The sequence below is a fragment of the Plectropomus leopardus genome, chromosome 11 (assembly GCF_026936395.1).
Source record: "Plectropomus leopardus strain MGB_pleo_1.0 chromosome 11, ASM2693639v1, whole genome shotgun sequence".
Classification (NCBI taxonomy): Eukaryota; Metazoa; Chordata; class Actinopteri; order Perciformes; family Serranidae; genus Plectropomus; species Plectropomus leopardus.
The window spans coordinates 9,785,632-9,800,968 of NC_142186.1; the positions used below are offsets into that span (position 1 = coordinate 9,785,632).

Sequence of the window (15,337 nt, forward strand, 5' to 3'; positions counted from 1 at the left end):
TTAGTGGTAGATTGAGAAATAAGTTCGTCAGCATGTTGTGCAGCATTAATCCAGACAGGCTTCCTGTTACATTAAATATGGACATAGCAGTAACTGTCGAATATATGCACTGTAGATAAGTACATCACTATACGTTGAATCACAGTGGTGTTGTGCCAACAACAACAATTATTCCCATATAGACAACTGGCAATTGATTTGAAAAACAGAAATATGTGAAAATTGTAAACTTGTTTATTTCTGCCGTCGTTTTTAGCCATAAGGGTAGCTTTTAAAGGTATGTAGTTAAACACTGGTGGTATGAGCTATCTGTTGGTTCTTCTGTGCTTATTTTTATGCACTGTGTTGGTTTGCTAGCACCTTGAGAAGCCAAATCTGCTGTAACACAACAGCTGCATTTCACTGCTGGTCGGACTTACTGCCACTTTTGGGTGAACTCAAGCTGTCTTTTTCTTTAGTCCGTAGCCCAACAGTTAATGTTAACATTTAAATTAGGTCTCCAACATATCAAAGTATTTCACTACTGGAAAGATGGTCTATGCAGAAAACTAGGCTGTCTATGCAGTAGAAAGACTCAAATCCTTTTGAAATTGGTGCTGTTAGGCCAGGTAAAAAGAACTGTGGTATTCGCTTTTGCGAGAGGTAGAAAAGCAATAAAATTCAGAATGCATGCTCCTTTTGGTGATTGATGTAATGCAAGTTAGTTTTGGCTAGTCCAAAAACAACACAGTGGTCAGCTGCTAAGAAATCATCTATTATTACAGTCAAGCAGTACACTGAAATATGTTACTGAAAACATTTGAATAAAAAAAAAAAGGCAACTCAGTTAAACAATCGTGGTCCATATTTGATCAGCACTGTTTAGTTTTCATTTTATTGTGAATTTTGATTTTTTTTTATCAGCCTCCATTTAGAGATTACAGGAAACAGTATGATGTCCACTTCCAGTTTACAAATACTTGTATTACAGCCAAACTTTGCGCTTGAATATGTTTTTGACAACATTTTAGGGGAGAAATAGGCAACACAGTTACAGAATCTTGGTTCGTATTTGATTGGTACTGCTAAGTTTCATAGTTTGATCAGAGTTTTTCAGCCTTTGTTTACGCAGTACAGGAAACAGTATGGCACCCACTTGCTGTCCACAAATTCTCATATCTCGTAGTTCGAGCGACAGTTTTAAAACCAGTGAAAGCCAAATTTTTACTGGCAAATGAGCAGGGAGATATGGGCGCAGACAAAATGGGGAGACATTTACCCACATTTATTTACACATAATACCCGCACTGTAATAGGAAAGTGATTGAAAATGAGCAAAGTGTATCCCTTTGAAGTGGTGTTATAAACTCTTTCTATTTAGTTGCCAGCCAGCGCCAGCACTTTTTGGTCATATTTACTCTCAAGACCTCCAGAATATTTTGTTTTTTGAATATTTATATGAATACATCAAGATAAAGAGCAAAAACGCATTTTTGAAAAAGAAAGTCATTTTCAAGAGCAATATTAATGAATTTTTTTCATGTTTTTGTTTTTTCCTCCTATTTTCTTATGTTAACTTGAATTGTACAAAAATCATGCCGAAAATAATATTCTGTTTGAGTTATAGTGGAACTATAGAGTCGAACATTCCCTAAAATGTCAGGAAGCACCACAGCTACAGAACAATCCCTAAGCAGCTCTGTTGCGAACTGCATATTTACATGTTGTTCTGCTTGTTGTGAGTTGGAAGGAATCTAACATCAGATGTCAGCGAGCAGCGTCTCATCTCGTCCTGTCACTGTCTCACACACACACGCACACCTGGCGCAGGAGAAGAGAGGGGGGAGACGTTGGCCTGATGAGCGCTGACAGCGGTGCAGTTACCGTAAAGAGCGGGCATGTGATTATAAAATATATTTCCTCCTTGTCCTGTGATGATCTAAATAAGTCGCTTAATGTGTCTCTTGTTGCTTTTTAAATATAATGCAGCAGAAAGGGTCAGAAAAACTGCTTAATAGCAATAGAGTCAGCACATTAGTAGTTCTCTCCTCCCGTCACCCTGGGACCTTAGATCGTCTTGTTAATTTGTTTTTAGACGTGTTTTTATTGCACAACATCCGTTACAGTGTCACCTACACTGAAAACATAGGTTGACGGAAAATCTCGACAATGGCGGGGAAAGAATTAAAGTTGACCGCCAGACAGGATGCATGAATCTACGATAATGCAATCCAACTGACTCTTTTTCTGCTTTGTTTCCTGTTTGTTCAGAACTTTAGTGACCCTGTGTTAGCAGATTAACTGACCAAAAACAATTTTAAATCCAAACCAAACAAAATCTTTTCAATTTTCAACAAAATCTTAATTTTTTTTTTTTTTTATCTGTGCCTTTGTGGGAAACTTAGACTTGAATCTTTGTAGCGATAGACATGTTGATGCAACAGCAAGAGAGAAAGAAAGAAAGAATAAAAAAATGCACCTCATTGTTTACTTGTTTACTCCTCGAAGCCATCTTTTATGTGAGTCATAGACCCATAACAGTCAGATTCAAGCTCACCGACCCTTAGATTGAGGAAGTACACTTCACACAGGGCAATCCTGGGAAATCTATCAGAGCAGTATTGTTTTGGCAATGTTTGTAATTGTTTCTCCAAAATGAAAGTGTAAGCATGCTCGCTGCAGGTTGATAAAGCAAGCCTCATTGTTCTGAATGGTGTTGTTTCCATGCCTTATTGCTCCCAAGAGTTTATGTTGCTCTGGCTGTTGTAGAGAAACCTATTATCCCTTTTTGTCAGCATTACAGTAGAAACAGCTCATCTGATCCTGATAGGGAGATTTATTTTGCAGCAAGGTAATATCCCTTTCGTCTTAACAGACCTAGAGTCTGTGAGATGAATAGCTTTACCACCTGTGTGGTAAAGTAATCTGTGAGGGATTGTCCTTTTTATCGGTTGACAAAATGGTACCTAAACCAAATTTGCAGCAGGCAACCCAGAGAAGGTCTTCATTACGGGTAAAATTCGTTTTGCTTGTCTGTAATCTGTTTGCTGGTATCAAACATCTCTCTTTTATACAAAATGCCAAAGCACTGGTTGTCCTCACTGACAAAAAAAAAACAACATTTTTTCGAGGATTTCTGTTCCATCACTCAGGTGTGAAAGGGAAACCTGAAATGGTCACAGAGAACAGAAAGTAGGGTTTAATTAATCCAGTATGTGCTGCAAGCAGGAAACATAGGAACATAGGTTTATGTCAACATTCAGGTTTTTGTTAGATTGACTCCCCTGTTGAAGCCATGTAAACTCAGATGTGGATTTCATAGAGCTTCAGGTGATGGCCGGCTCAGACAGATAATTGCTCATATGTACTGCAGACTCTGCTTAAGTGGTAATGGATTCTTCCAGGTGCTGGCCTCTCACATGTGGCCACCCTATCATGAGAGCTTTTTCCATTGTAATGGTATATTTAAAAGGCAAACAGAAAGGTTTCAATAGATGCACTCAGTCACACCTGGCAATTAAGAGCAACTTCTATGGGCTAAATTGGGAAGGAGTGATTGCATTTTTTCTCTCGCTGTACATTTCCCACCACCTTTCTTTTTCTGTCTAAATTACAGGGCAATGTGGGAGGGAAAAAAGGTGATGACCAGGCAAATAATTGTGTTTTTTTTTTTTTAATTTAGTGTAAAAAGTACTACTTACTGGTGAGTTTTAATGGCAGCGTTCTATCACCCCTCCCCTCTCACTCCTCTCTGCATGTCCCTCTCTCACACTCTGTTATGCAACAGTCTTCTCTTGCAAGTCCTTGCAGGATCACAGCTTCGATTGTGTAACGTTCAAGAGCAAAACTGGCTGCAAGGCCTTAGGTTTAGTTGCACAGGGTCCCTGCAACATCTCCCAACATCCAACAAAGTGGGTATTTGCTTTTATGCTAAACTGAATGCACACAGTCACTAGCATTAGGTTTGTCACCCTTTGTTAAATCAACCATCTTATTTTTGTAGCTTCCGTTTGTGCTGTTTGTGACTGTCTTGGCTTAACTACTAGCACACTCAGATATGATTCAGCCCCTTCTCTCCATTCACAAATGCAACTTAAATAGGAAGTTGTGAGACTCTTAAGCTAATTTAAGAAAAAAATATTGAGAAAAAAAATATATGTCTCTAATCTCTTGGCTGGCTGTATCATGTAAGTACATTGGACAATTAGCTGTGTGTAGACTTAGGATTATGCTCTAAACAGCCAATTCCAAGAGCAAAACTGCACAAAATAAAACCCCATCCACTAGTCTAGAACATCAGTTTCCTTTATGTTCATTGAAAGACTGTCATCCTGTAATTTATCAGGGACTACGGGATAAATTTGACAAATTTTAAACTCCCTCTTTATCCATATAATATACAGACAGGATCATAAATTAGACTGTCTACAGCCATAACTTTAACCAGACACATTTTTTATACCCTTAGAGTCTATAACAGGGTTTGCTTGATTTGATTCTTGACAGGTTCATGCGAATCTGGCCGTTTGATTTCTTTAAGCTGCTTAAAGCCTCTCTTAAGCAGTATATGGTGCAACAGGAACCTAAGCTCAAACTTGGAAAAGAATGAGCTCATTGCAACAATACGGACAGATCTAGCATGTAAGAGACAGTCTGAATAAATGTTTCTAGTTGCCCATCACCAAAAAAGGGCTGTAGCCTTCTACAGCAAGTAGCTGTTACCATGTAAACAAAATTGGTTACTTCTAATGTCCTTGGACAGACTTCAGATTCATTTATAGGCATACATGATTGGGGTGAGTCAAGCATTTGTTCACATTTTAGCCCAGTTGCTGAAAACACCAGTTCATGTCACTCAGATGCCTCAGCATGCACAAATATACTGTCATGCCAAATTTACCGGTCCAGGGAACCCTTTAACATTCAACTGCCATTATGCTCTCCATCGTCTAACTCACAGTTTTTCTGCCTGATATAGCAACTGTTAGCTGGTTATGTTGGTTAGCTGGTAGTTTGGCATCAGCAGGGATGAAAGAATAGCTACCATACTGGACAACTGCCGGACAGTTTTTACAGTGTTAATTACTGATATCTGTACCTGCAATTTTTGTAGGTGCACAACTTCTGGTCCCATCATGCAAGGCCATGGGGCCCAAAAAGGCTTTTATTGTATAGACTATTATAGACTTGCATTGTGAAAGCAATGTATGTAAGTCAGCGTATAGTGTACAGGGTCTTCTTTAGTGTCAAAAGGACTGATTTTAGTTTAGTTAGCAGAGCACTAAACCAGAATGTAGTCACTTGGCAGGCAGAAGTTAGCTGCTCGGCCTACAACGTTGGCTCCATGCATCACTGAGCAATTTAGTAATAAAGGATGCCCCTCCGAGAACAATTTATTCACTTCTTTTTATACATCCATGACGTTACCTCCCCTGCAGCAGAGCAGACAAAATTAGCGACTAGCTAGTTAGCGAACGTGATGGAGAATTTAGCTGCCAGAGATATTAAGATATTAACCCCAAAGTGTAAGTGCATCACACTAGTATTAAAAGGAAAGTGAATATTGCATTTACATTTGTCAGGTGTTAAGAAACACTAAATGAATGCTAATGTTGCCCTGTTGGATGTTGATTTGGTTACTGTTAGAAAACATTCGCCATGACAGCTACCTACAGGGATAATATGTGTTTGCAGGTAGGCATTGATAAACATATTTCTAGACATGGCTCCTCCTTCTAGAGAGAGGCATCCGAACATCATCTTGTTTGAGACAGAAAATCAGAAGAGACACTGTTTGTAAAGAGTTTTTTTTTTTGCCAAAGATGTCCTGTTAATATTATGTTTTAATATGTTGTTGCAAATTATTTTCCTTTGTGTGCAGAGCTCAATATCTTGGGCTATATTGCTGCGATATATAATCTTGAACTTTTTAAGCTGATTCCATTTGATTTTAATTATACTTATTACTCCCTGAGAACATGAAAGACTGTTTAAACTGTCTCTAGTGGTCAACAGTGCTCCCCTGTGCTTCCTGTTTGAATGACAATGGGTGTAATAACACCACTCAATGCTTAGTCTTTATTCACTGTGGGAGGCTGTGTACTATATGCAATTAACCTGATTTGACAGTTGCATAATGCAAGTAAGGTGCTAAATCGTGTGTGTGTTGATGTGAGGTGTGTGTGTGTGTGTGTGTGTGTGTGTGTGTAGTTGTGTGCGCGTGTGTGAACTGATTTGGCCATGATTTATTTATTTATTTTTTTTTCACCCTGGTTGTTCAAAGGCTTTATTAACTTGTGTGTGTGGACTGATTGACCTGTGAGAAGGGCATGTGAGAGGCTTAGTGCATTTGAAATTTGAATGATAGAGTTGGCACATTTTGCATTCATGAATGAATTAAGATCATTTTTCAGTTCAGAGTTTCCTGCTTTCTTGACTGTGCAGCCAATCACAATGTCAGAGGCTTTTGCCAACATCCACATTTGGACCAGCTTCAGACCATCAATGAACCACATTACCAAATATTTTTTTAGCATAAACTGTAATGCAGCTTGATCATTTTTGACAAGTGACTGTCCATGTTGTGTGCATGGATTGTTATAAGATAAAGAAAGGCCAGAGAGGGAAATAGTCAAGGTGCCAAAAATGATAAAAGCTTTTTTAGATGGCTGCAAAGCTTTCCTAAAAGCCCAAAAATGCTTGCTATAATTATTTAAAAGAAAAGGAAAGTGGTCCGTAGAGGAAAAATTCTTTTTTTTTTTCTTGGAGTGGTGGGTGCAGGCAGAGATATTCACCATTTTATAAAAACTTTTAGAGTTTTACACCTTTCCTCACTTGCACATATGAATGCACGGCAGCTCTTACTGGCATATGTTGGAATCTTTCATTTGTCATATTTATTTGGATATGAAAATTCTTGTTTTGATATTGTTTGTGAGCTTTGAGCTCAGACACTTGAGGCCTCTCCTTAGTTCACAGACATTTTTCACTTCTACCACATGGAGAGAGCTGTGCTTACATTTGTCTACCGTCCTCCATCTAGGGGAGGTGTTGCTGTTGTCATTTAGTTTGACATATACTGTTTTCAAAAGCCCTGACATTCGGCCTCATGCAAGAAACAATATACGAACAAATGTTCTCTTATTTTTTCTCATAGCCAGGATTCGTTCTTATTTTGTTCATACCCATTGATTTTTTGGGATTCACCAATGATTTCTTATTTTCGCTTTTCTCTTAGGTAAGAGAAAATTTCACGAGAGGTCCAAAGCACTTGTGACAAGATAAGAGAAAAGCTTCTCACTTACACAGTCCACAAATTGTTGTTCAGCACAGGGAAAAATAAATTTTACATTTGAGGAATGTTTAAAAAATGCATGAATATTATTTAATCAAATTAAGATGGTTTTAGAGTATTTATAATGATTTGATTATTTAATATCAGGGCTAAAGGAATACTACTACACTTACTGCATTGATCCCAGTTACTGTAATTTCAGTTTCTGTGTGTCCCTCTGCTGACCAGAGCTGGAATGTATAACCTAGTACATTTACTCAAATACTTTACTAAAGTTCAAATTTAAGGTTTACTTTTTTCTTTTTTCTTTTTTACTTTTTTATGCCACTTTCTACTTTATACTCCACTACAGTTCAGTGGTAAATATTATTCTTATTAATCCACTATTATTAGAGAGCTGCTTTACAAAGTAAGATTTTTGTGCACAATCAAAAATATGAAAATAAACAAGTGCAGCTGAAAATAGTTAATTAATTAGAAAATTAATTGGCAGCTGTTCTTTAACAGTGCAAGTCATTTTTCATGCAAAAAACGTATCATGGCTCCAGCTTCTCATATTAAACGTATGTATGAGGACTTGTTGCTTTTCTTTTAATATTCAAATTATTTTGATTTATTACATTTATTTAAACCTTTGTGCATATGTACTTTTTCTTTTAATATTTCAACACATCTCTCTGAAATCATACTTGCTCTGTTTTAAGTTTATGTAACAACAAGCCTGTTGAAGTTTATATTCTTCTTACAACCTTTTTGGTGTCGTCCATCCAGTCTTGGTCATGTGCCAGAGTCTTTGCACATGGCACTAAACCTTCCCTTATATAGTTTTTCGGGGGTTTTACCTGTGCTAATAGGTGTTTTATGATCACGAGGGATTCATCATTGAGCACACCTGGGTAAGAGCAAATTTATGTTTGATAAGAACGTTCGGTGCATCTGGAGTTGACTTCTCTTATATGTTGTCTTACCAGAAAATCAAGAGAAAATACAAGAGAAATGTAAGAGAATATTGCTGCATGAGGCCCATTGTGTGAGACACAGTGAAACAGAAAACACTGACACAGTCTCTCATGTAGCCCTCACCTGTAAGTGCTGCACAATTACTGGGGACATTGTGATGAATGTTTTTAATCATTGGAATCATTAAAGCCTGTAATTGAGCAGCAATTTGTATGATAGAATAGCACTTCTGTTGTTTCCTTTTTCCCATGACCAGTGCACTAGATTATGGTGAGGATGAGACTAATTTACGGCAACCTGTGGCAAAACAATAAGTTGTTATTTATAAAGATGGCTCATCGGCTGTGGAGAACTGTGTCAGATTCAAGGCTGATGACACTAAAGAAGTGGTTCCTGATACTGGCAGGCAGTGTTTTACAGCAGTGCATCAGAAAAATTAACTAAAAGCTGGTGCTTTTGCCCATTTAGTTGGATTTGTTTTGGGAACTGTGTGAAAGTTTACAACCAAAATCCAGTGCAAGCCAAGAACCCAGACTGAGGCAGCCTTAAAAGGAGGGTCTGTTTCCAAGAAGACTCTTGGAAGTTAGACTTTATTTGTGGTGTGAAAGCAAAACACCCTTTTAGCATAAATTCAAAAACCAGACTACTATTAAATCCATCTGCTGATTGTGAACTGCTCAGGAAGCGATCATGAAATAAGCAGTCAGAATAACAGGCGTGTAGCCTATATTTTTACAAGACAAAGGTAACCATGGTTACATGTCAGCACGAGTGTTGGATTTATCCTGTGATATCATAAAGTGAAAAGGAGTTGTGATGTGCTTGTGTCACATTACATATGTAAATGAAAGGTAGCGATCCTGCAGTAACATTACACAACAGAACGCCACATATGTCCTTTTTCTAAATGCCTTTTGTCCAAGGCACTTGGATCATTTTTTTCTCATACACTTCAACATATTGACAGGAGGAGCTGTGGATCAAACTGACAACCTTATTTTATCTGACTTTCTAAAATCTTGGTGTGTCAGCCAGGGGCGGTGCCTTACAGCCTATGTCACACCCCACAATTAGCACATGTACACGTTTTTTAAACTGGGGTAAACCTAAACCTAACCTACCTAAAAATAGATGATAGATTCCTTTCCCATTGCAAGTAGCCCAGAGCTGTAAGCACGGCAGTGCAACAGATGAGTATGACTTTCTCTGTGTGTGTACATGTATGTATATACATGAGTACAGTAGAAAGCAGAACAGATAGAGGCAAGGTGGTTACTTTTTCATTTGCATGTCTTACTTATTCAGTCTCTCTTTCAAACTGGATTCAGACTAATTTGGATCGACAGATTGTGTTTTGTGTTGGTGGACACTGCATTTTGCTGGTAAGGGGGCTAAAATGAACAAGTTTCCCAAGGTGTTGTGCTTCCATCACTGCCGATCAGAGCCAGAGGTGATAAATACCCATGACCACTGCAGAGTCATTTGACCCTGGTGTGAATGCCAAATGTAACCTTTCATAAAACATACAAAAGCCAGATATTTGCAGGTGTTAGTGTTTTTTTTTTTTTTTTGTGCAGGGGAACAAGTGGCCTCTGTAAGTTGCATACCAAATGCACAGCCTCGCCGGCTCACATTTGGTCATCACGTCGCTTTTTTGGAGAAGCTAACTGACAATGCTAAACCCGCTAGCGTTATGCTACCTGGCTCTTGATACCTATAAGGTAAGAATTAGCAAGCCCCATAACCTAGTGCCTTTCCTTTTATGTTGCAATGGACTTGATTATGTTGAGTGTGTTTCCCTTGTTGAAATCCAATATCCCCCCATTCTGAGGGTGTTTGGTGAAGGTACTCGCCCCTGTCAGGACAACATCTTTTCGGCCAGCCCGTGCTGGATTACAAGCAACAGAGCGACTGGCTGCTGCTTTTGTCTCCTCCCCTGCAGAGCTGGACAACCAGATTCAATGTGACCAGGCTTACGACAAAAGTGACGAGCCTTTTTTCTCCTGGGAAAAAAGAAGACTTTTGTTGTTGCCCCCTTATTTTTGAGAAATTTTAGGTGGATGGGAGCCACCACCATTTTTGTCACTGTGGGGTTTCTCAGTCTCCCCTGTCAGTTTCTCCTGACCATGAATCTTTATGAATAAGAACGTAGTTATGAGCTGCCTCAGCAGCCTTAAACACAGTTTTAATATTCAGGTCATTCATGGATTTCAGCAGGCCCTGCTTGAATTGTTCCAACACAGTCTGCCCGCACAGCTGTTCTAAGTCATATACTTCACATGCATTTAGCCATTTATCAAAATCTTTTTCCTGTTGGCGTGCAAAGTTTAAGTAGGTCTGTCCTGGTTGTACTCTCTGTCCTGAACCATTGTCTATATGCCTCCGGAACTAACTCATATACTGCCTAAGCACTGCCTGTTGAACCACATCATAGTCATCAATCTGACTCACGTCTAAAGCAACATACGATTCTTGAGCCTTCCCTTTTTAGAGGATCCCTGTATTAGGGTTACCCACTCCTTTTTACACCAGCCTCACTGCAAAGCAATCTTCTCAAACATCTCAAGAAATAACTAAACTTTCTTAGGATCAAATCGTGGCACCAAATAAAAACTTTTATTTACATCAAAGATTTCTCGCTGTTCTTGACATATGTGATCCAGAGCAAGCTTAGCTTTCTGAAGATCAAGTGTAATTTTTTCATGTTTCCTCCCTCTCTCTTTCTCTAATCACTCAGACTATCTCTCTCTCTCCCTCCCTCCCTCCCTCCTGTCACTCAGCCTCCCTCACTCTTTCTTCAGGTTTACAGTTATATATATATGCTGCATATGTGCGTTCTGGCTTCTTAGCATCCACAAGGGCCTCTAACTCTAAACTCTCCATCAGCACCCATAATTAACCGCACCTGCATTGCCTAAGTTTCAAGGAACTGCTCAAACTGTGCCACATCAACCAAAGCTTGAAACACAAAAAAGAGGGAAAATGCACAGTACAAACAGGCTAGAAAAAAACACAGTTATCAGAAGGCAACTGCAAATGAAATGGGCACGATACGAACTAATATTTAAACCAGGACGTTTATATTATTTCAACCATCTATAGGCCAATCAACAAACCCAAACACACAAATACAAAATCACTATTGTGCCCAGGAACACAGCTTGTCAAGTTCAAAATGTGTCGCTCTTAACTTAGAGAGTGTCACTGCAAAAGCACAAGCCACTAAGTGAGGCAGAACTCTGACAGACTGTGATCTTTTGCATAACATACAAAAGCCAGATGTTGGTGGGTGTTAGTGGGTTTTATGGCAGTTGAAAAGGGGCTATGGTGTGAGTATTGTGTGCCTAATGCACAGTCTCATTGGGTCATCTCGTCACTTTTTGGATAAGCTAGCAAAACCACAATCGAAAAGGTTGATTCTTAACCTAATTTTTGCTTTAAACCCAAGATTGAACCTACAGGAAACCTAAGGCCTAACTGTAAATTAAAATAAAGAGGATTTCTTAAAAAAAGAGTTATCTTTGGTGTACAAAAATAAAGATAAGATCAGATTCTGATTTAGCTTGTTGTTTTTTTTAACTAAATAGTGCTAAAATATCGTGACATTTAGACTGAATTATGTCCAACAACAATATCTACTCTGCAGCCTCATATTAATGTGGTATCTTGCATTAATAGAGGTGCAAAGTGGCTTACAAGGCAGACTATTAATTTCCATGTACATAAATTAGTTGCAAAACCAAATATACAAATAAAAGAAAAACATAAAGAGTAGTATTAGTAGTATTTTGTATGCCTTCATACTTGTAGCTTGTATTAATACGTCTAGTCTGCCTAAGTTTCCAAGTTTTAGAAATAATATTAATCACACAGTCCAACTCTCATTTTCTTCAAACCAAAAAAAAAATGTTATGCATTGTTACAAAGGAGCATACTGGTTGTCTTATAAAATCTGTATGCACCCTCAGAGCATGAGCTCGCCAAAGTTCACACCGCTGTGTCCTGTATAATCACAACCATCTCGATGAAAAAGCAGGTGACTCTATACCTCCTGAGCCACAGTTGGATATGTCTCTACCTGTTCATTGGTCAAGTTGCAGTTTATTGATACTACTAATAAAGTTCATAATTAGTTATTTCTTTTGTAAGCTCTTGGTGATATCGCAATAAACACATAAGTCTAGTTGGTTGGAAGCGGACAAGCAGCCCTGATCCAGTTTGGTCCACACCAGGGTTCCACCGACAGCTTTCACACTAGCCTAGTTTTTTTTTTTTTATCACCGTGTGTGATGTTACAGTTTCACACACTGACTCAAGAGGTAGCCTGTCTTGCTTAGATAAGGAGGAGTAAATAATCTTCACATAATATGCTGTTTACAGTCTTCTGGTGTGAACTCAGTCTCTGTTTTTCTTGCAGTCTCCGTCAACAGCATGGGCCAGCATCTCGGAAAGAGGGACTCTCCCACAGGCAGCAAGGTAGGAGCTTTAATGTCATGTTCTGTGCATGTGGAATTATGATAATATCTCATGTATATGTGTGTTTTGTCAGCTTTGAAGTGAGAATGAAGCATGTGTTGGAGAGTTTTCTTCAACCTTATCGGTGTGGGCGCTGGCCTTTATCAGCAGGACTTTGGACTCTGATGTCGACAAGCCTTCAGGCTGCTGCACTCATACTGATTTATTACATTCAGCTTTCAGTCTGACTGTGAACCACCTCACAGAGCAAGAGTCTTGAATGTCCCTGAGCTTATATAACATGGCACAAAGGTTAAAAATACTAAATACTCACAGGTAGTGCATTCATCTCTAAGGTCTGTACACAGAATGTTTTTTTTTTTTAAACTTTAATAGAGATTTGATATATATTTCTGAGCCGCCTACGTGTCTGTGGTTACAACTTACTCTGTCACTTCCGACACTTGTATCCTAATACAGGTTTTGTGGTTATCACACTTCCACAGGCACAGTTAATATTCATCTGTCAAACGTGTTGAAAAGCGATGATTTATGGATAATGCTCCGTCTCTTTGCTTCATGTTGTGGAGAATAAAAAGGAATGAGGTGGAAACACTGAGTGGATGTCTATCCATATTTATTTATATCTATGCATTATTTTGACTTAAAGGCCGCTTTACTGGAGTAGGTGAGTTGGTGAAAAAAAACTACCTACTGTGTATTTCATATAATTTATTATGATATTCTGAGTATCAGTGCTGAACGATAAGTTAAGAACCATTGATGCACTTAAATTAGGGGATTTTTTTTCCACCCATTTTAATGTAAAAAAAATCCCTGAACTCACATTTTGGTAAGCTATTTTAAATTCTTCTGCGTAGATGAAATTGCTGGCAATGTTTCAAAAATCTTGCACACTGCATTTTAAACAATCACTTCTTTCCTGTAACTATCAGAGTCCCACTCTTAATTGAGCCATGTTGCCATGGCAATAGTCAAAGCATGATGGGTCTCCATGGCTTTTTTGTGTTGCGTTATAATAAACCTCCTTGAAAGCACAAGTCTCACCACTGCATCGCTCCATGAGAGAACCCATTTGAACTGGGGGCTGTAAATAGATAATTTTGTGCATCAAAGCTGACACTAAAACCTCTTCAGGTACACATGTCATATAACCTTTAGCTTAGTCTGGTGGTAATCGGCACTCTGCCATCTGACATTGATAATGGACTTAACATAGTATATCACCAAAGCATTATTCCCACAGCAACAACAATTTTTCACCCTGGAAGTCCATCTAGAAATGCAAATTTTTTCAGTTTTTCTATCTGAGCAGAGTTGATAATTGTAGGTTTTGTAGGTGTGAAATGTTTGATGTTTCAGTATGTTTGCATCTTGCATTGCTGTTTAGTCAGATTTAAGGCTTAAAACAATAAACTGGAATTAAAGTTTTAGATCGAGAAAGGTTTTGCTGGCTGATGGATGGTGTTTGTTGCTGTTGTAGGACTTTATTCCGTTAGAAGTCTGCAGGAGTGATTGTTGCACTTCCGAGCATCAGGACGGATCAATGAGTTTGCACTCTAAGGTTAAGAATTCTAAAGCCTTTACATTTGTGATACAGTCTAAACAGGAAGTTTGATAAGGTAAGAGTTAAGCTTGCTGGTGTTGTGGCAAATCAAGTGCAGTTTTCTTGTTTTTATACCTCCGTGCTGGCAACAGCTGTGGCTGGAGACATTTTCAGGTTGTCTGTTGTACATCCCATTCTCATAAACTCGATATCTCAAGAATGCCTTGAGGGAGTTTCTTCAAATTTAGCACATACGTCCACTTGGATTCAAATATGAAAAGATTAGATTTTGGTGATCAAATGTCAAGATCACTGTAAAAAACATGATAACATTTCCCAGAAGGTCAAAGGTCAACTTACTTCACTGTAACATCATAATGTTCCATAAAAACACTTTTCTGGCCATTACTCAAAATCATATGTCAGGACCAGAAGATGAGACATTTGGTGCAACTTGACTGGCGCATGTAGGCATATGGCAGCAAGCCGTTATTTTTAGTTCTTTGTAACAAACAAAATTGTTTAGCACCTCACAATAGGAATTTTTAATTGGCTGGGAAGCAAGATGCTCTGCTGTGCCCCAGAGCTGGCACTTGACAGCAAATGTCCGCCACTAATGGATCAGTAATTAAAATATGGTTTGAGAGACCTTTTTTATCCATCTCTCTGCTTTGTGTGAGCACAGAAATTACAAGCCAGACTGTTCCTGTACAGCAAAGTGTGGAGGAGGATCCGGCTTAGACAAGGACAAAAAATGTAATTTAATGTCATCATGTAATTAACCCCAGCTTTGCTTAAAATCTTTTCAAAATGATAGCAGATATAATGAGTTTGGGCCATTATGGCAGAGGCTTCAATCAGATTAGACGAGCTTGCTAGCTTGTTGTGAGCAACTTCACACTGTGAGCAATAAGGTGTCAGAAAAGCAGCATCTGGGGCTGCGGGAAGCAGCGTAAAACCTGCAGTCTCTGCCTGCCTGGTTTTGCTTGCGGCCAACTACCTGAAATGCGTGGAGTGATCTTGTCAGCCTACTGGGGAAGAGGGGAGCCAGAACCAGCGGGGAGGCTGATGGCTCAGCCCAC

General features: G+C 38.8%; 1 protein-coding gene across 1 annotated transcript in view; it reads left to right on the plus strand.

The window, feature by feature from the left end:
- LOC121945207 (myelin basic protein-like) overlaps positions 1 to 15,337 on the plus strand; it is a 60,006-nt gene that overhangs the window by 6,559 nt on the left and 38,110 nt on the right. The window contains exon 2 of the mRNA XM_042489268.2: positions 12,651 to 12,709. Coding sequence (XP_042345202.1) covers positions 12,651 to 12,709 — 59 coding nt within the window. The remainder of the gene's footprint in view (positions 1 to 12,650; positions 12,710 to 15,337) is intronic.